The sequence below is a fragment of the Paramisgurnus dabryanus genome, chromosome 18, assembly GCF_030506205.2.
Source record: "Paramisgurnus dabryanus chromosome 18, PD_genome_1.1, whole genome shotgun sequence".
NCBI lineage: Eukaryota > Metazoa > Chordata > Actinopteri > Cypriniformes > Cobitidae > Paramisgurnus > Paramisgurnus dabryanus.
The window spans coordinates 5,856,393-5,877,706 of record NC_133354.1 but is presented as its reverse complement, the minus strand read 5'-3'; the positions used below and the strand labels follow the sequence as shown (position 1 = coordinate 5,877,706).

Genomic DNA, 21,314 nt, shown 5'->3' with positions numbered 1-21,314 from the left:
TTATAACAGCTAAGGGGGTTTTAGGCACTCCGCTTCGCATTGTGCCTAAGGCCGGTGACACACTGGATGCGTGGCGTAAGCATCTCAGCTGCGTGGCGTGTCCGTTTTTAATTCGGCTTCCATGTTAACAGGTTAGAGCTTGCAGACTGCCTGCAGGAGACGCGCGTCTCAGGCGCGGCTTGAGCCGCGCGGAAAACGTGTGCTTGCTAGAAATAGAACCGACGCCTATTTTTCACGCCACACGCAAGCGTCTTGGAAGCGTTTCCAGCCAAAATATATGTCACCTATAGCAACAGCAGCGCGTCCGCGCCGAGTCAGGCATGCTTCTGGTATGTACAGACACAGAAAACGCGACGCAGCCGCCACGCAACTGACATGCAACAGATAAGCCACGCATCCAGTGTGTCACTGGCCTAACAACGCCCCTTAGCTGTTATAAAATGCACTGGTAACCCACTGCTTCTTGGGGGTTTATTGCTTTATTTTAACCGTTTACCATTCACCGTTGTTGCATCGTTGTTTCAACATTGAACAAACAACTGACCTTATTTCAACCAAATTTCAACGTTGAAGATCGGTCATATGCCTGCTGGTTCGTTTTTTTATAGCAAATACACATTTTTTTACTAGAAATTTTTGGATGGTAGAAATTGTGAATGGGGCCCATACGACAAAAAAATATATTTTCAAATATAATTTTTTCATATAATTTCAAAATATACAACAAATTTATATATGTGCTGAAATATATTTCGAAATATGTTTACAAAATGTATTTTTCACCAATATATTTTTGGAAATTTTTGTATATTTTGAAATATTTTTAAAGCATTTATATTCACATCACATTGGAAGAAAAACTTTGTATGTTAAAACCTGTAAACATAACAGTTTTGAGAAGATTCAAATTAAATATATTTTCAACTGCAAAAATGTATTTATAATTTTATATTTTATACGTACTTTTATATTTTGGCCAGGAAACATATATTTTTTGCTGTATAGCAAAAACTAGGCTTGAAGGATACAGTGAGATCCATTGAGAAAGACAAAGAGAAAAGACTTTCTTCAGTTATCTTTCTTCCCCTATTTACTTTTCTTCCCTCCATAAGTTTCAACTAAAGCTTGCTCTTTTAAAGTCTGAATCACAAAAACTCTTTTATATCTATTTCTGTTCTCATTCCTCTCGCTGTTAGTCCGAGGAGATGTGGCTCCAGTCGCGGGGGCAGAGGGGTGCTTGTGAATGTGCAGGACCTCGAGATGATCGCTGGATCTGCATCTGTGGTCCCCTCGCTTCAAACTCGATTCCGCTTCCAGGACTTGTTGCTAGGAGACCAGACACTTCAGAATGATGACAGGTATATATAGTGACTGTGTATAACTTCAGAGTTTTCTAATCAAGGGCCAGAACCTCATGAAAAAAGTTTGAGAGCATGCTTGACACATTGCAGAACAATGGATGGATACTCTATAAGAAGCATATATAAGATTTTTTCTAAAGAACGTATTTAATTTTGGCGTAATGTTGTCATTCTCTGTGCCAAGGACTGAAACATTTGATCATTTTAGTAATTAAGGGTATGGGTCCTGTACTTTTCTTAACCATCAGACTTTGATGTAATGACTTTAAAGCAACCATCTAGCAACATCCCAAAACACCCTAGCAAGCAATGCATTAAAAACACTTTATACTGCACAGCATTATCATCTGCAAGCGTCATTCACATTTACTACAAAAAAATAGTTTATAACTTAAGCTTTGCATTTACCTCAAGTTATATAAACTAACATACCTTGATTGTTAAATTCTGTCTCATTCAGTTTGTGTGTATGTGGGCACATGCATCTCCCTGGACAGAAATAGCCTCTTACGCAGGTTATTATCTCTAATTACTCGAGAACAGGAGGCTGGGAATTGCAGATAGGTAAAGAAAAAAGCGTGGGTTAAAAATTGCTCATAAATATATATACATTTATATTTTAAATATTTTTCATTTGTATCTTCAGTAGTCATTATAAAACCCTCCATGCATCTTGCATGTTACTTTCTGGGTGACTTCACGAACCGTTACAAAGATCAACAACATCCCTCTTTATTTTATAGGGCTTTAGGCATGTTTCTATGGCAACCATTATGAACTATATAATGGGTGCGCAGTGACATTTATGTTTCATAAGCTTATGTGTGCTTTAAATCGCACACTTTTTGTAGCACCAACCTAAAGCCACGCCCGGCCCTTATGCTACATTTTTTTATATAGAAATACTAGTAATGTAACAAAGTATACTGAGAGTCTAATGCGCACGCATGCACACAGAACAGAGGGAGAGACACACAGCATAACTCTGCCAGTGAACCACACGATTGCGCGTCTGCAGTCAGGATTGTGTGGGCAGGTCTATTTCAACCTTGCCTCTGTAGATGATGTACTTCAATAACAATCCACTCAGCCCAGACCTCCACATATCCTCGTCTAGAAACACTTTTGGTTTTCTTCATTATGGAGCAGAAGAATGCAGTGCCGTCTTGGGTTAACCCCGCTTTGGTCAACTGGAGGCTGGACTCTTTTGGTAGCGATGCTGGGCAGAGGTAGGATACCAGATCTAAATTAGTCATTTTTTGATTTTTCCGTAAGCAGGACTATTGTATTGGGTTTCTAAAATTGAAGATGCAGTGATGCACTTTAATGTGTTTTATTTGTTTCCACCTCTTAAATAATTATCATATACCTTTACTTTACAGAGATTGTTGTAAGTTGACACATTTCATGCATCGAGGCATGCCATACCTTATGTGCAATGATTTTAAGCAACATTTTTGTATAATTATTATAAGTGACCTCTTATTGACTAAGATACTACAGGGTATATTTTGTGTTCATGCCACAGGACTGTTAAACAAACTGCAAGCAAAGCTGAAAGTTTGCTCTCGCTTTTGACAGTCGGGTGTTTTTGAACAAAGTTTGGATAAAATATGAACAAACCCACCATTTGGTGGAAACTCAGCATTGGTTAATTTACCATTGGATTGTCCAGTGTTCGAATTATGTCAAAGATTATGGGGGTCCCCTAGCTAAGCCCCTCCCCAGCCAAGCCCCCCGTCATTATAGGCCAGGGTCGGTGTGATTTCATAAAATAAGACGTGATCCTGGATCAACATTTTTTATTTGTGCTGGATCAACATTTTAATCAAAGATACCCCAAATTACTCTTAACTCAAACCATTTTTACCCCTCAAATCAGTGTGAAATAAGTTGCTACCCTATCTTACGACAATTTGTGTTATAGTCACGAAATATTTGATTAATTTTTTCGTGTCACACTGGAGCACGAATTTCTATTAATAGTTTTTCGTGTCTGTGGCACGACTTTCTTTATCTTTACTTTTATTTTTTTTCTCATAGTTTTTTTCTATTTTTAAATCATTGTTGCTTGGGGTTAGGGTTAGATTCGGGGTTTGTGTTAGGATGTAATTTTATGCAGTGGTTTCTACATGTTTTTCTTCCGCTTTTAAAACTATTCTCGTTTGGGGTTGGGGTTTGGGTTAGAAAGTGATTCTAACCCAAATCCCAAGTGACAATGGTAAAAAACAATGAGAGAACAAAATATAAAATGAAACGATAAAAAAGTCATACCACAGACACGAACAACTGTTTATAGAAATTTGTGCTGCGTGACACGAAAAAAACATTCGTGCTTCAGTGGCACAAAAAAACTGAAGAAAATCGAGTCAATAACATGAATACATTAATCAAATATTTTGTGACTATAACACAAATTTCTGTGTTTAAAAATAACTTTTTTTAAAGTCCCTAACCCAATCCTAAATCTAACAATCTGTCAATTCCGCCAGAAAACAGCAGGCACACTTGAAAGTTTACATTTATTCCAGACAGAAATCTTTTGGATTAGTTTATTGGGACAAATAATGAACGGTATTGCATTATGGCAGCACAGTACAATAATTTTTAATTCATGTAGTATTTTAATAAAACGGGACCTTCCAAATTTATATTTTTGTGCTTTATAGGAAGTCCCTCAATGCTAATAGGAGGTCTGGGACCACCCCAGCCCCCCATCAATTTGAACATTGGGTTTGTCCATAGTTTACCCAACCATGGGTAAAGTTTACTTTTATAAACTGTCAAAGAATAGTCCCAAGTTGTCAATGGGGCAGTACCATTTAAAAAGTCCTAATATATAACATTAAGGTGCAGATATGTATACATTTGGTATCAAAATGAACCTTGAGGAGGTACTTTATGAACTCTTTAGATGTACTTTCTGAAAAGCTACTGCCCCAGTGACATCTCAGGACCATTTTTTGACCAGACAGTACTTAAACTGTGCTATATAGTGTCATCCACAAAATGACGATTAAACGCATACACAGTTTTTTTGTGCACATGGCCACTGTGTTACTTTATGACGGCAAATAAAAGCACCACTCCTGTGGTCTCCATGGGAACTGACAGAATTATTACATGTCGAGTGGAGCCGTCTTGCATTGTAACATTGGGAAATGCTTTTAATGCTGAACTGTGTAAACAGAGTCAACATAATGCTGGACAGAGAATAAAAGTTTCTGTGTTTGCAGTTTCATAGCCCACCAGACAACACAAACATGCAGTTAATGGTACATACGCAGAAACAGTAATGATGGCATTATGTAAGGTATACACACAGAGCTCTGGATTTGTAATGCAGAAGTGCTTTAGCTCATGGTGGGTTCTTCTGCTTGAGTTTTCATGATTAAATGAATAAGATTAACAGTTATTTCTCATGTGCTCTCCCCTCTCTTTCTCTCTGATTATATTATGACGCTGTGCAGTGTTGTGTGATTTGCTGTGATGTGGAAAGTCAGTACTGTACAGTGCACCCCAAAGATAGATAAACACTTTAAACAAATGCATGCTGAAGGTTTATTCATTTCACATTACATAGGATCTGTTTAAAGCTCCCATAACACAGGCTGTTTCTGCTCATCTCATGCTAATCTTAAGTACCTATAGAGTAATATTACATCCTTTGTATCTCAGAAGAGTCTTTAGTTTTATTAGATTTATAGAAAAGTCATCTTTAGCGAAGAGGCGTTTAGCAGTAGAAGCGAATCATGAGCAAGCAACATACACAAAACATTATTTCACTATCTCTGGCTACCTTATGATTCACTACATGTTCGTGTCGTTTACATTATACTGTATGCACTTATGTGCTGATTGCCAACAAAACACAAACATTTGATGCAGTTTTACTTCCGCCTGCGACTCGTGCACTGCAAAAAAATTATTTTCAAGAAAAAAAATCTTAGTATTTTTGTCTTGTTTTCAGTAAAAATATCTAAAAATTCTTAAATTAAGATGCTTTTTCTTGATGAGCAAAACAACCCAAGAATTTTTTTTTAGTTTTTAGACCAAAAATATAAAATTTAAGTGATTTTGTGCATAAAACAAGTAAAAAAATCTGCCAATGGGGTAAGCAAAAAAATCTTGAACATTTTTCTGAAACACTAAATTTAAGAAAAATTAGCTTTCTATAAATAGTTTTTCGTGTCTGTGGCACGACTTTCTTTATCTTTACTTTTATTTTTTTTTCTCATAGTTTTTTTCTATTTTTAAATCATTGTTGCTTGGGGTTAGGGTTAGATTCGGGGTTTGTGTTAGGATGTAATTTTATGCAGTGGTTTCTACATGTTTTTCTTCCGCTTTTAAAACTATTCACCCCAAAGATAGATAGACACTTTAAACAAATGCATGCTGAAGGTTTATTCATTTCACATTACATAGGATCTGTTTAAAGCTCCCATAACACAGGCTGTTTCTGCTCATCTCATGCTAATCTTAAGTACCTATAGATTAATATTACATCTTTTGTATCTCAGAAGAGTCTTTAGTTTTATTAGATTTATAGAAAAGTCATCTTTAGCGATTATTTCTGGAAAAGCACGAGATCCTAGAGGCGTCCAGCGGTAGGAGCGAATCATGAGCAAGCAACACACACAAAACATTATTCCACTATCTCTGGCTACCTTATGATTCACTACATGTTCGTGTCGTTTACATTATACTGTATGCACTTATGTGCTGATTGCCAACAAAACACAAACATTTGATGCAGTTTTACTTACCGCCTGCAACTCGTGCACTGCAAAAAAATTATTTTCAAGAAAAAAAATTCTTAGTATTTTTGTCTTGTTTTCAGTAACAATATCTAAAAATTCTTAAATTAAGATGCTTTTTCTTGATGAGCAAAACAACACAAGAAAATTATTTTAGTTTTTAGACCAAAAATATAAGATTTAAGTGATTTTGTGCATAAAACAAGTAAAAAAATCTGCCAATGGGGTAAGCAAAAAATCTTGAAATTTTTTCTTATACACTAAATTCAAGAAAAATTAAAGAAAGACTTTGTCTGGTTTATGCACAAAATCACCTGAATTTGATATTTTTGGTCTTAAAACTAGACTTATTTTCTTGGGTTGTTTTGCTCATCAAGAAAAGGCATCTTAATTTAAGAATTTTTAGATATTTTTTACTGAAAACAAGCAAAAAATACTAAGAATTTTTTTCCTGAAAATCATTTTTTGCAGTGTGACCTGGTTGGGATCACCCCATTTCAACAAAATCCAGCGTTAAACAAACACACCCGCAAAACTTTGCTGCTACCCTTGATAAACTACAACCATTGTTTCCATAAGGCTGGTTTACTGGAAAAGCTGAACAAGGCTTTCTTCTCCTTACATACAAAAACAAACTTCTTCTTCTTTTGTGCCATTGTTAAGTCTTGATATAAAACAAAGTTGTCGCGTGCAGTGATGCCTTTGACTTTTACTGGAAGGAACAAAGCTTATGATGAGCATCCTGACTTTGATTGACATGTGGGCGTGCTTTTCTGGGGGAAGTGCCCAAAAAAGAAATATGGGGTTACTGATACGCAACGGGTACCCATGTTAAAAACAAACTTTCAGAAACTTGTAAGAAAGAGGAGGCGTGAGTTTGACACTTTGCATTTGTTTAACTTGAGGATTACAACTCTTTAACTGAATGCATGAAATAAAAATAACCCCCCCACCCCTTTAAAAGAAAATCAGACAAAAAAATTCACAAAAAAGTTTCTCAGGTTACTGTCTGATTGTATGCCATCCATTTAAATCATTTTTGTTTAATTCAATGATGCACTTTTGCAGTTTTAAAGTTCACTAAACCTTTGGACAACTTGCCAAACAGTATATATGTTTATTGTTATATGTGTGAGTTATGTTTTTTAGGGTTCATGTGGAGTTTTATGTGGATGAAAACACATTTAAAGAAAGACTCAAACTTTTCTTCATTAAAAACCAAAGATCCAGTAAGTCAACTCTCAATTTTTAACCCATTCCCTATATGTCAATTTATGACTTCTTAATGTGCTCATCTGTGAACTTGATTCCTCTGTGATGCAGGTTTAAGGATTCGAATATTTAACTTTTGTCTGAAGCTTCTGACATGCGTCCTCTACATCATTCGAGTAATGACGGACAATCCGGGTCAACTCCGCAATACATGGTCAGTAATTGTGTGTTAAGGACGATATTAAACATTTCCAATTAAATGTGTTTTAAAGAAAGTTAGTGAATCATTTTTCATAAGGCAGTGAAGATTTTAGATTCAGGTGTCACAACTCCTCTCTTCTTCTCTACAGCATTGACTGTAACGGCACCACAATGACCAATGACATCAACTGGTGAGACATCACATCATTCACTGTTTATTAACACTTATGAAAGTTTAGGGTTTCTGATCCGATCTCTCTCATCCTCACAGGGAACTGATATTCTGGGTAGATAGAAAAGTCCCAGTGTGGGCCATTCAGGTGAGTCACAATACAATTAAACAAAACCCACATGGAAAAAACATATATAAACATATATGTTTCAATATAGGTTTTGATATAAGTTTTACATATATGTGACATATATAAAATTGGCCGTTTTCCTATATTATATGTACATATATGTACATATATGCACATATATGTTAACCTATATATTGGTAAAATTATTAAAATCTGTAGCTGCTAATAAATTAAACATAAATAAAGGTCCAACCAATGACAGTCTGCACCTGCAGGAGCAAGGTTCAAACCTCCAACCTTCCGATTACAAAAAAAAATGCAATCCCACACACCACTGCTGGGATTCGAACACCCAACCTTCCGATCATTAGACAACTCACTTTACCATCTGCGCTACTGTCGCTGTTAAATATCACTGAACAGTAGCTGTTAAATTAAACCATTTTGTTATACATGTGGTAGACAGATCATGTTTTAAATGTGCAGACATCATAACTTTATTTAATAATTCACATAATTTATGGCCTGTATATGCACATATATGCACCTCAATTTTGCATATATGCAGCATATATATTATCATATATGGGCATATATGCTGTATATGTGCAGCATATATGGGCATATATGCTGTATATGTGCAGCATATATGGGCATATATGCTGTATATGTGCAGCATATATGGGCATATATGCTGTATATGTGCAGCATATATGTGCATAGTAGCTGCATATAGGTTTCATATATGTGCATATATATTATTATATATGTGCATATATGCTGTATATGTGCTGCATATATGTGCATATTAGCTGCATATATGTTTCATATATGCGCATATATGCTGTATATATGCAGCATATATGTGCATATAAGCTGCATATAGGTTTCATATATGCACATATATCCACATATAGGTTCTTTCCATGTGGGAAACTATGCAAAACGATCATTTGCAATCATTTGCATGGCATTATATTTGCAGTGCATTCAATCTATACATATTTTTTCAGTATTTGTGTTCTCTTGGAATCAAACCCACAAACTTTGTGCTGCTAACACAATGATAGACTGTGCTACAGGATTACAAATATCACAATTTTCTTAATTATTTGGTTTCCTAAATTAGCAAACTTTTTCCTTGTTTAAAAAATTGCTTTCAAACCGAGTCACATGGGTAAAAGCAGGCAAAAGTTTTCATTTCACCATCTAGGTTAACTATAGACCCTATATTAATATATATATATATATATATATATATATATATATATATATATATATATATATATATATATATATATAAATGTTTGTTGTAGTCCTGTGCTGTATTTATTTTAATTATTATTTTCTATTTATGATGTTGGTTTCTTTGTACTGTAAAGGACCCTCTTGAAAATGAGATGGTTCATCTCAAGGGGTTATCGTTGAAAATAAAGGAATAAAAGAAATGCAGTCCGGCTTTGAGTGACCCTTTTCCAAAAAAAACTTGAATTTAGTTACTTTTTTGCCATCATGTAAGCAAAGTCAACAGCGATAACAAGGTGTTTGCTTTTATTTATTTATTTTATTTCATTAATTTTTAGGTTATAGTTAGACGTAAAATTTTGCCTGGTTTTAGCTTAGACATCTTGGGCCTTATTTATAAAACGTGCGTACGCACAGATTAGATAATCCATGCAAAAATCCAAAGCAACGTTCACATTTATAAAATTGCGCACAAATTCAAGATCATTTGAAAGAAAGGGGTACACACAGTTTCTGTGTGTACGTTCATTCTATGAATCACATATATGCATTTTTGAGAAATGATCAAATTTAGGATGGTTTCTACACAGCATTTTATAAATGAGGCCCCTGGGCTGTGTTTGGACAGCTATTAGACATCTTTTAAACATGAAATTGCTTGCTGTATACGGTTAGCCATCAAGTGTGAATGAGCGTTTGTTTCCTGGTTGGTTAAGACAAAAGCATTGCCTAAATGCATGAATGCCCTATGAGCCATACTCCTTTCTTTAATCTGATTTCATGTATGTTTTCAGGTGATTGTGGCGTCCATCAGTTTCATAGAGGCCATGTTGTTGACATACCTCAGCTATAAGGTAACTGTGTGTGTTTAAGAAAACCTTTGAAGACGTGTCTTAGCTCTTTTGAGATAAATGAAACGTCTGTGTGTTTGTTCAGGGTAATATTTGGGAGCAGATATTCCAAGTGTCCTTCCTGTTGGAGATGTTGAACACTGTTCCCTTCATCATAACGGTAAGGTGGATGTCCAGAAGACTGCAAACATATCACTACTGTTTATGAAGTTTGACTTTATTCTTCATGTGTCAGATTTTCTGGCCTCCTCTAAGAAATCTCTTCATCCCGGTGTTCCTCAATTGCTGGTTGGCAAAGTGTGCATTGGAAAGTATGATAGTGAGTATAAACATTTTAAAATAAACCCAGATCAGTATTTATCCAGTTATAAAGTGACTATATTTGTGTGTGTGTGTGTGTGTGTGACAGAATGACCTACACAGGGCGATTCAGAGGACTCATTCAGCCATGTTTAACCAAGTCCTCATTCTCATCTGCACTCTCTTATGTCTTGTTTTCACTGGGTAAGAAATCTCTTTCAGTCTCTACTATTTAATAAGCGTACACACCAAATGTGAATTCAACAATTTGTGTGAGTAGATTACATACAAAGTCAATGCAAAAATGCGAATAGACATGAAATTTTGTGGGACGAACGTCTTTGCGCAAGTTGAAAATATTCAACTCAAGCGAAAATTTGCATCACACAAACTTAAATGCCGCAAATAATCTAGAGCAGGCAATGCCACGCTTTGCATTTGGTGTGTACGCAGCATAATGCCTCGTTCAGACCACTAGTGACTTTCTCGCTGTGTGATGCCAATGAGGCATTTCTAAATCTGGTTGTCATAAACAAATGAGTATTGTTCACTCCAGTAACTGATGCGAAAAAGATGATGTGAACTCCGCAGCTTCGCTCCCATTGGTAGTCGCTCCTGAAAATCGCTCATTATTTAAATCACAAGTTTAACTTTCATTAACTTTCTCGCCTTGCTGGACTCGCCCATCACTTTTGCTTAAGCTTCCATTGAAATGAATGAGATCGCGTCGCTCTGCGATATTGCTAGTCGCTGGTGGTCTGAGTGGGGCGTAAGGATCTTCGCAAAATCTATAAACTGACCCTGGACCACAAAACCATTCATAAGGGTAATTGTTTTTTTAGTGAGTTTTATATATCACCAAAGTTGAATAAATAAGCTTTCCATTGATGTATGGTTTGTCAGGATATGACCATATTTGGCCGAGATACAACTATTTAAAATTTTGGAATCTGAGGGTGCAAAAAATATTGAAATATTGAGAAAATCGCCTTAAAAGTAGTCAAAATGAAGTCCTCAGCAACATATATTACTAATGATAAATACATTGATATATTTACTGTAGGAAATTTACAAAATATCTTCATGGAGCATGATCTTTACTTAGGGGCCCGATTTTAACAATATAAGCGTATTGTCTTAAAGGTAGGGTAACAGATTTGATCCTGAAACATTTTTTGTTATGCTGGTTAAAAGTCTCCTCACATCCTGATAGCAATCACTGTGTTAAGTTGTTTAAATGTATCTGTAGAAATTTATGTCATCTGTGAAAGGCGTAGGACCAAAAAATGTTCAACAAATCATAGATTTCGGTCCGAACGGACGTTTCCTTTTATGTCCCTCATACGTAAGCGTAATTTGAATGCCCACTGCGCAGCGACTCCACGCAGATACCATACGTCATCGGCGCGTTCACGTGCGCTCTGTCTGTAAACAGCGAGAACACCAAACTTTTCTGCTGAATTGACAACCTACACAGGAGCAACAAAACTAAATGCATCTTTTATAACAACAACAGCAAAAACTGCCTGGATCAGCAAGAGCAAAAACCCAAATTAACATCGGTAACTTTACTGCTTTACCGCGAGATGCAAACAGCTGCAGGAGGCAAAGGGTCTGAAAGGGTCGTTGCACTGTTTATTTTGGTAAGGTAGGTACGTGATATGTTTGTACTGAGATGGATTCAGATATTCTACTTTGATGAAACATTGTGTTGCTTATGAAATTTGTGTTCGTTTACGTATTAGCGTAATGATATAACGTTAGTTACTACATCTACACAACCGAACGTGTGCTTAAACTAATTCTGATGTAAACCAGTTGTTTGGTTATTTTGGAAGTGTTATTCGACTTTGTACTGCAAAGTTTTCTCACTAGTGAATGAGACATGAGACGTGACCGTCTGATCTGTGCGTGTTCATGTGTTTGGAAAGAGGCGTGACTTTGGATGGTGATTTGACCGTTAGCATTTTTCTAAATGTGTTACCCTACCTTTAAGTGCACAATGCACAGTGTAAAAGGCCGTGTCCAAATCCACTTTTGCTAATTTAACGATGGGAAAAATGGTTTGTGCGCCTAGTGCATAGTCTAAAAGGGTTATTCCTATTCTTGTAATGAGTTAGTGGTGTGTTTTGGGCATAACGTGCAATAAACCAATGAGAGTCTTATCTCTCATCCCCTTTAAAAGCCAATTGCGTTGGTGCCATGTCGGTTTAAAAGACCACCAGTTTAAAATTGATATAAAAATTTTGCGTTGTTTTTATTTGTATTGAAATTGTATTTTTTTTTTAATTAAAACCTTTAAAAGTTGTTTTCTTTCAGTCATGGAAGTAAAATTAGCTGGCTTTTTATTGCTGTAAATGTATGGATGGCCTACATGATCAGTGTAATCTCATAAAATAATTTACAAATATGCAAGAAAATGTTTGTACTCTTAAAATAATTTATTTGTAACAAACAGGAGATAAAGAATTTACAAATGTGTGTAAAACCGAAATGTTTTAGCACTCGGACATAGCGTGTGTGTTTTGAAAAGAATTACTTAAAAAAAATTTCTCATCTCATCATATCCAGAGGTATAAAGTCATCATATACAATAAAGTTGTGGGGTAGCATTTAAAAAACATTTAAAAAAAGATGCATTTGTTTAAAGCAAAACATTTATTACTTACTAGGCTACAGGTGAAGCAGCTCTTTACGCCTTCTAACGTCTCATAATCCGTCCTCATAGAGTGCGTTTACATGCACAGAATAAGCGGATAACTATTAAAAATCTGCTTATTATAGAAAACTGTTTTCATGCGTTTACATGCAAATCAATAAACCGGCTATGCAGACAACTGCGTTTACATGGGACTTGAAGAATTATCAGTTTTCTCGCAGGCAGTGACGTCACCACCTATAGTACACAATAGTCGATCAAAAAGTCAACGACATATCTGTCTTAAGCTGTACAGTTGTATCTCTTCTGGTGTCTGCAGAACCTGTAAATGTAACATGAGCTTTTATTTTCACAGTTTCTCTGCCAACTGCTTTAGTCGAGCGGAGACTTTTATGCATTACCTTGCGCTTACTTCCGCGTGTGACGTTTATATTTCATACGCGGAGACATGCGCACATGGACAAAACCGTGAGAAAGCGGGTTAAGGTGTTTACATGCCACGCGAAATCGGCGTAATGAGCAAAAAACTACCTGTGCCGATCGGTTTTTGCTTACGCCGTTTATGGGCTTTCCCCGATTAAAGAAAACCGTTTTACGCGTTTACATGACCCCACGTGTTATCAGTTTATTAAGCATAATCGGCGTAAGACTGTGCATGTAAACGCACTCATTTATGTCCTAGAGACTCAAAAATAATCTTTAACATTTTAATCCTTTAATTTTTCATTTTTAAAAACGTTTGTGTGCATCCATGTGTGTGATAAGCAAACCCGTGTTGTCGTCCCGTTTATAGGCGCATATTACTAATGCGCTCATTAAATAACAAAAACAATATTGCGCCATTGACTTTAGAGCAGGTTTAGCTGGTCAATGGTGTAGTCTATTTTAGTTGCCTCAAAATAGCAATGCACCTGATCACACCTCATTTTTAGACCAGAACACCCATGGGCGAAAATGCATTTAAACAACGTGAAAATGATAACTGCGTCGGGCTAAAACTAGCAAAAACACTTGCATCGCACATTGTGCTGCATTGTGCCGGGTGTATGAGAGGGCCCGTAATATCTTAATGATTTTAAACATAAAAGAAAAATCTATAATTTTGACCCATACAATGCTGGCTGTTGCTACAAATATACCCGTACTACTTATGACTGGTTTTGTGGTCCAGGGTCACATGTGGGAATTGCTTTGCAAATATAATCCGGAAATTTAAAAAATTTAAAAAAATTCTCTTTCAGCACGTGTGGTATTCAACATTTAGAACGAGCCGGTAAAAAGAGCCTGTCGCTCTTTAACGCTTTGTATTTTTGCATCGTGACCTTCTCGACGGTGGGCTTTGGTGATGTCACACCACAGATTTGGCCGTCTCAACTGCTGGTGGTTGTGATGATCTGTGTAGCTCTGGTTGTGCTGCCTCTACAGGTGGGAGAAAAGCACTCATTCACACTCATTAATGACTGCGGCTGGATGAAAAAAAACATCCACATGAGTTGAAAGTGCAATGTAATGCATTCAAATTGATCTGGTTATTCATCCCAAATATCTTCTAAAGATGTCCTCCACCCAGATTTTGAGTACCGTGTAATTGAACTTTCTGTCTCTCTCTTCTGTATTTGTAGTTTGAGGAATTGATTTATCTGTGGATGGAAAGGCAGAAATCAGGAGGAAACTACAGCCGACATCGAGCTCAGACCGAGAGACATGTTGTGTTGTGTGTGAGCACGCTTAAAATCGACCTGCTTATGGACTTTCTCAATGAATTTTATGCTCATCCACATACACAGGTCTGTCAGAGCCTAACACAGGGTTCACAATATTTTCTTCATCAGGTCTTGTATTGGTGTCTTGTTGTTTATTTGGAAGCTTGTAACTTTTATGTTGTTAAAGGCGGAGTGCACTATGTTTGAAAGCCAATGTATACACTTGATACATGCCTCTACCCCGAATCTGGACCTTATTTTGATAGACCCACCCACACATACGCAACCCAGACAACGATGTCGGTTAGAAGACACGCCCCTTACTGCTGATTGGCTACAAGTCTGTTTTGGTAGTCTGCCCGACTCCCTTTTCCAAAGCGTTTTTCAGAAATCGTGCACTCCGCATTTAATGATGTCATGTTTTTTGTAGTCCATTTTTGTAGTTTTCATGTTCCCTGTCCTTTTGTGTCCAAATGTGTCTTGTCACATGTGATTTTTTTGTATGTATTATTTAGCCCACTGTTGTCTCTAGCTGTATTGGTGTGACGTGCTGTGAGTTTCATATCATGTCAAGTAAGTTTTGTTTATCTTGTATATGACACTGCACATGGGTACAATTAAATTCGTGGTCGACCAATATGTTTTTATACCGATATTGAGAAAGCGATGTGGCTGAAATGAGGCCGATATAACACAAATGTAATTTTAGTAAATGAGAGGCAAACAGACGGTGGTACTAATAAAAATTCTAATACATAATATTTATAAATAAACCCTTTAAAAAATATTAGGCATATGTACAGCGGATCTGTCAGATTAAAAAGTGATCAATAGTTAGTCACTTTACTGTCTCTCAGACTTTGGCTTTACATCTGGGTGAAAGATGTATTGGGCGATAAAAAAATTGATTGATGACGATAATTTAAAATATATATAATATATATATAATCAGACGATATATCGGCGACTCTAATATATCTAAATTCAATAGCCTGCAGTGGATTGTTCACTACTAAGGTTTGTAAAATTCATAATCTGTGTTTTTAGGATTATTACGTGGTGATTTTGTGTCCATGTGAAGTCGATGTTCAGGTGAGGAGGATTTTGCAGATTCCTCTCTGGTCTCAAAGGGTCATCTACCTGCAAGGCTCCGCCCTCAAAAATCAGGATTTGCTCAGAGCCAAGTGAGTGACAGGCTCATTGTCCAATCATAAAAACATCAAGCAGCAGCCAATGGTGTTCTCGCTCGACTCTGATTGGTCTGCTGAGTTTGTTTCTCTCTCTGACTGATTGGTGGTCTTTGTTGATGCCTCTTTGTCTTGCAGGATGGACGATGCAGAGGCGTGTTTTATTTTGAGCAGCAGAAATGAAGCCGATCGCATGGCTGCAGTGGGTGTTCACACCAATCAATAATCTCTTATTTAACAATCATATGCAAAGATAAATGTTAATTTCTATCATTAAATAAATATTGATGATTAATTGATCAATTGACAGGATCACCAGACCATTCTGAGGGCCTGGGCTGTGAAGGACTTTGCTCCAAACTGTCCTCTCTACGTCCAGATCCTTAAACCTGAAAACAAGTTTCATGTTAAATTTGCAGGTAATCATTTTGGTGCTCAGATTTGTTTTTGAAAAAGAAAAGAGATTTACATTGGAGACGATAACTCGCATCATTGTTTACTTTGGGGGTTTGTACCTTTTGCATATTGTTAACATGTACTAATACTCACTTACCAAAGTAAATGTAAAAACGTAAATCGGACAATAGGTGCCCTTTAAATAATCTTGCCGTATTGTACTCTTTCTACATCAAGGTATACCATTAAAACATTTTCAGTTTTTCATTTTGTCCTCTCATACTTTTTGCTTTATAGTTTAAGGACCATGGACAGCTCACTGCTGAAAATGTCGGCCATCTTGGCTCTAATCAGTATGTGTCTGTTTCTCTCTGTAGATCATGTTGTGTGTGAGGAAGAATTTAAATACGCCATGTTGGCTCTGAACTGTCTGTGTCCGGCCACTTCTACACTGATCACTTTACTTGTTCACACATCTCGCGGCCAGTGAGTCAAAACTATATTTATAAACAGTAGAAACATCACTGTTATATAAGACAGAAGCTAAATGCTTAGTTCGAAATAAAGGTTAACCAAGAAAATACAAAGACTTACTACTTACAAAGAGTACCATGGTAGTGTGTTTTTGTGGACATGGTAACATGAGAAAACAATGGTTCAGTATATAAATACAGCCGCAATATACACTCACCTGAAAGATTATACTATGTTTGACCCCCTTTCGCCTTCAGAACTGCCTTAATTCTTTGTGGCATTGATTCAAGAAGGTGCTGAAAGCATTCTTTAGAAATGTTGGCCCATATTGATAGGATAGCATCTTGCAGTTGATGGAGATTTGTGGGATGCCCATCCAGGGCATGAAGCTCCCGTTCCACCACATCCCAAAGATGCTCTACTGGGTTGAAATCTGGTGACTGTGGGGGCCATTTTAGTACAGTGAACTCATTGTCATGTTCAAGAAACCAATTTGAAATGATTCGAGCTTTGTGACATGGTGCATTATCCTGCTGGAAGTAGCCATCAGAGGATGGGTACATGGTGGTTATAAAGGGATGGACATGGTCAGAAACAATGCTCAGGTAGGCCGTGGCAATTAAACGATGCCCAGTTGGCACTAAGGGGCCTTAAGTGTGGCAAGAAAACATCCCCCACACCATTACACCACCACTACCAGCCTGCACAGTGGTAACAATACATGATGGATCCATGTTCTCATTCTGTTTACACTAAATTCTGACTCTACCATCTAAATGTCTCAACAGAAATCGAGACTCATTAGACCCGGCAAGATTTTTCCAGTCTTTAACTGTCCAATTTTGGTGAGCTTGTGTAAATTGTAGCCTCTTTTTCCTATTTGTAGTGGAGATGAGTGGTACCCAGTGGGGTCTTCAACTGTTGTAGCCCATCCGCCTCAAGGTTGTGTGTTGTGGCTTCACAAATGCTTTGCTGCATACCTCGGTTGTAACGAGTGGTTATTTCAGTCATAAGTTGCTCTTCTATCCGCTTGAATCAGTCGGCCCATTCTCATCTGACCTCTAGCATCAACAAGGCAATTTCACCCACAGGACTGCCCCATACTGGATGTTTTTCCCTTTTCACACCATTCTTTATAAACCCTAGAAATGGTTGTGCATGAAAATCCCAGTAACTGAGCAGATTGTGAAATACTCAGACCGGCCCGTCTGGCACCAACAACCATGCCACGCTCAAAATTGCTTAAATCACCTTTCTTTCCCATTCTGACATTCAGTTTGGAGTTCAGGAGATTGTCTTGCCCAGGACCACACCCTTAAATGCATTGAAGCAACTGCCATGTGATTGGTTGATTAGATAATTGCATTAATGAGAAATTGAACAGTTATTCCTAATAATACTTTAGGTGAGTGTATATATATATATATATACAATATATAAAAGTACCATAGTATTACCAGCATTGTACAATGATGCCACAATTGAATGTGTACCTTAATAATGTACAGTAATTGAATAAATGAAATACATTTAATTTAATTTAACTCTTGTAGAGAAGGGCAGCAGTCTCCAGAGCAGTGGCAGAGGATGTACGGTCGTTGTTCGGGTAATGAGGTCTATCACATTCGTCTGGCTGACAGTATGTTCTTCAGAGAGTACAACAACAAAAGTTTCACCTACGCAGCTTTCCATGCTCACAAAAAGTTGGTTTACACATAAAACACACACACCTGAAGATCTCATTCAACTTCTTATCGTGTTAATCCATCATGCGTTTGTGTGCAGGTATGGCGTGTGTATGATCGGTGTGAAGCGAGAAGATAACAAAAGCATATTGTTGAACCCTGGCCCTCGCCACATCATGGCTGCCACTGACACCTGTTACTACATCAACATCACAAAGGAGGAAAACTCCGCTTTTATTTTCAGACAGGAAGCAGATCAGGGAAAGGGGCGGAGCCACTGTGACATCTTAAACAGCCCGTCTGGTCTTCCCGTTCATAGTATCCTTGCAAGCATGGGTAAGCGACAGCAGTTAGAAAGTAAAGTGGGATTTTGGAGCGATTCTGTTCGTCAAACGTTTTAATTCTCTTCAGGAACGGTTGCCTTGGATTTTCAAAATACGAGTCCCACTAAGAGCGGCATCAAGCTGGCTCCACCTTCAGAGAACGAAGGCGGGAGTCGCCGCCCAAGCATAGCCCCAGTTTTGGAGATAGCTGACTCCGCCTCCTTACTGCCATGTGACCTCCTTAGTGATCAATCAGAGGATGAGGCCGGTCACTCAGATGAAGACATAACCGCCAATGAGTGAGCAGAACATTTCAGATTTAATCTTAATTTTAATGCACCAGTGATGCACAAATGCAACTAGCTAGAAAAATATGCATATTTAAAGGGATAGTTTGGCCAAAATGATTATAAACCCATCATTAAAAAGAAGCTAGTTATTTTTGTTTGTTAAGTTTTAATATGAATATTTCTATGACAAAAACGCATGGATTACCCTCAGAGGGCTTTTGTTTATCCCCCTGGAGCCATTTGGATTACTTTTGTGAAGGATGGATACATAATCATTGGGATTGAAGGAGGTTGATGCCATATTCATACATTATAAAAATTTAAATTGGAAGATCTAGGACATTTTCTAAAAAAAAAATCTGAAAATGATAGACATATGCATCTAAAGTAAATCAGGGGTTTATTATTATTTTTGGGCAAACTATCCCTTTAACCTGTAACCAATCTGCATATAAGACATAGGGCTCTATTTTAACGATCTGAAACGCAAGTGCGAAGCGCAACGCGCAAGTGAGTTTGTGGGCGGATCTTGGGCGCTGTTGCTATTTTCCCGGCGTGAGAAATAACTCTTGCGCCGGGCGCAAATCAATAAGGGGTTGGTCTGAAGTAGGTTCATTATTCATAGGTGTGGTTTGGGCGTAACGTCAAATAAACCAATCAGAACGCTAGCCAACATTCCCTTTAAACGCAAGGGCGCAAGTTCCATGGCGGGTTTCTATTATTATGACGGATTTACCAGGCGCACGCCAGGAGCGGTTCACAGCCGAGGAGACCGACGTCCTTGTACGGGGGAATCCCACGCTTGCCAGCATAAATCGGGCACGCTGTGTAACGGGAGGTGGATCTGCCTCAGGACTTGACGCCAGCAGAGGACATCGCTGCGTCCACCCTCACCGCTGAAAGGGTTTGGGGGCTTTGAAATCGGACCCAAGAAACGCAAGCAAGGTCCAACCCCAAAGTACTCTTACAAATCAAGTTCATATACATTAAGGTTTCTTATGAAAACATTTTAACTATTATTTACATAAAATAAACGTAATACAGCCACACAACAAAGTTATGAAAATATTTTAATCGTTATTTGCATGAGAATAAATAAAAACTATCACCACAATGCTCACCACTATGATTCCCCTTATCTCGTGTATTAATATTTTTAAGTGTAACAATTTATGATTTGCAAAAATAACTGTTGCATCTGTGTAGATTAGATAAGCAAAGTGTATGCGCGTTGTGCACGCTATACATTATGGTCAAGCATGCGCCCTTAAAATAGCATAATGAACCACGCGCAACGCGCCACTGACTTTAGACTAGTTTTTTTTGGTCAGTGGCGCAATTGTTTTTTGAAACTGCAAAATAGCATCAGGGATGGTTTGCGCCGCAACACGCCTCCTTTTTGCGCTGAACCGCCCAGGGAGCGCAAGTTCATTCCCTAGTTTGCTGACGTGCATCTGTGGAGGGAAAAACCCCGCTGTGCGCCGGCGCAAAATACGAATGATACATGCGTCACTGACAAAGTCAATTGCGCTGGGTGCAAGATAGGGCCCATAAAGTTAAAAGAAGTTCACAGTTTTAAATAGCCCTCTGCCTTAATTCTTTTGAGCACTGTGTATGTGTCTATTGTGTGATTTATAAACATTTCTCAGATTTGTGAAAGGGTATCCCCCAAATTCTCCTTATATTGGAAGTTCGCCAACCCTCTGCCACCTGCTGCCCCAGAAAGCTCCTTTCTGCTGCCTACGGCTTGACCAGGTGAGAGCCAAACCCCACATGATTTATGACTGTCAGCCTTTAACTCTTTCCCTGCCAGTTTTTTTTTTTTAAGTTGCCTGCAGCCAGCGCTAACATTTTTTTGTGATTTTCATGAATGCCTTCTAGAAAATTTTCTTTTATAAATATATCAACATACAATATATCAACAGACCCTCTGCTTTCAAACAAACAAACAAAAAAATTGTCCTCTTATCTTCATTTGTTCTCTTTTTATCACCTCTCAAATATGGGTTTCTTCAAAAATAAAAAAATTTGAGCAAAAAGCTGAGATAATTGCATTTTTGTAAAGGACTTTTAATAGATACACAGAGTTTTTACTGTTTTTGGATCAGTGGATGCTTCAATGTTTTATAAGTTGGGTAAGGGGCCAGTCACACCAACCGCGCTTTAAACGCTTCGAAACGCAAGGCGTGACGCACTGCCTTTTTTAAAAAAAGAGCATTGCGACGCGGCTTTTTATATTGCTAGGCAACCACCGAGTCAGCTGTCTTGTCAATCAAATATTGAAGCGTGAGCGCTCTTTTGCTGTTAACTGTCATATTAGCAGAAACTTTAAAATGAGGATGCTTGCTCTGACCTTGTTTGAGGATGA

General features: G+C 37.6%; 1 protein-coding gene across 3 annotated transcripts in view; it reads left to right on the top strand.

The window, feature by feature from the left end:
* Window positions 1–2,293: 2,293 nt before the first annotated feature.
* The window catches only part of kcnt1a (potassium sodium-activated channel subfamily T member 1a), a 30,312-nt gene continuing 11,291 nt past the window's right edge, over window positions 2,294–21,314 (top strand). The window contains exons 1-19 of one of the 3 annotated variants that reach the window (XM_065243738.2): window positions 2,294–2,590; window positions 7,268–7,347; window positions 7,442–7,544; window positions 7,681–7,722; window positions 7,803–7,851; window positions 9,873–9,932; window positions 10,015–10,089; window positions 10,165–10,248; window positions 10,339–10,433; window positions 14,130–14,313; window positions 14,511–14,675; window positions 15,639–15,775; window positions 15,917–15,980; window positions 16,089–16,197; window positions 16,552–16,660; window positions 18,202–18,351; window positions 18,434–18,669; window positions 18,745–18,955; window positions 20,596–20,701. In XM_065243738.2, coding sequence (XP_065099810.1) covers window positions 2,502–2,590; window positions 7,268–7,347; window positions 7,442–7,544; window positions 7,681–7,722; window positions 7,803–7,851; window positions 9,873–9,932; window positions 10,015–10,089; window positions 10,165–10,248; window positions 10,339–10,433; window positions 14,130–14,313; window positions 14,511–14,675; window positions 15,639–15,775; window positions 15,917–15,980; window positions 16,089–16,197; window positions 16,552–16,660; window positions 18,202–18,351; window positions 18,434–18,669; window positions 18,745–18,955; window positions 20,596–20,701 — 2,148 coding nt within the window. In that variant the 5' untranslated portion in view covers window positions 2,294–2,501. The remainder of the gene's footprint in view (window positions 2,591–7,267; window positions 7,348–7,441; window positions 7,545–7,680; window positions 7,723–7,802; window positions 7,852–9,872; window positions 9,933–10,014; window positions 10,090–10,164; window positions 10,249–10,338; window positions 10,434–14,129; window positions 14,314–14,510; window positions 14,676–15,638; window positions 15,776–15,916; window positions 15,981–16,088; window positions 16,198–16,551; window positions 16,661–18,201; window positions 18,352–18,433; window positions 18,670–18,744; window positions 18,956–20,595; window positions 20,702–21,314) is intronic. The other 2 variants (XM_065243736.2, XM_065243737.2) reach the window with 2 other exon arrangements.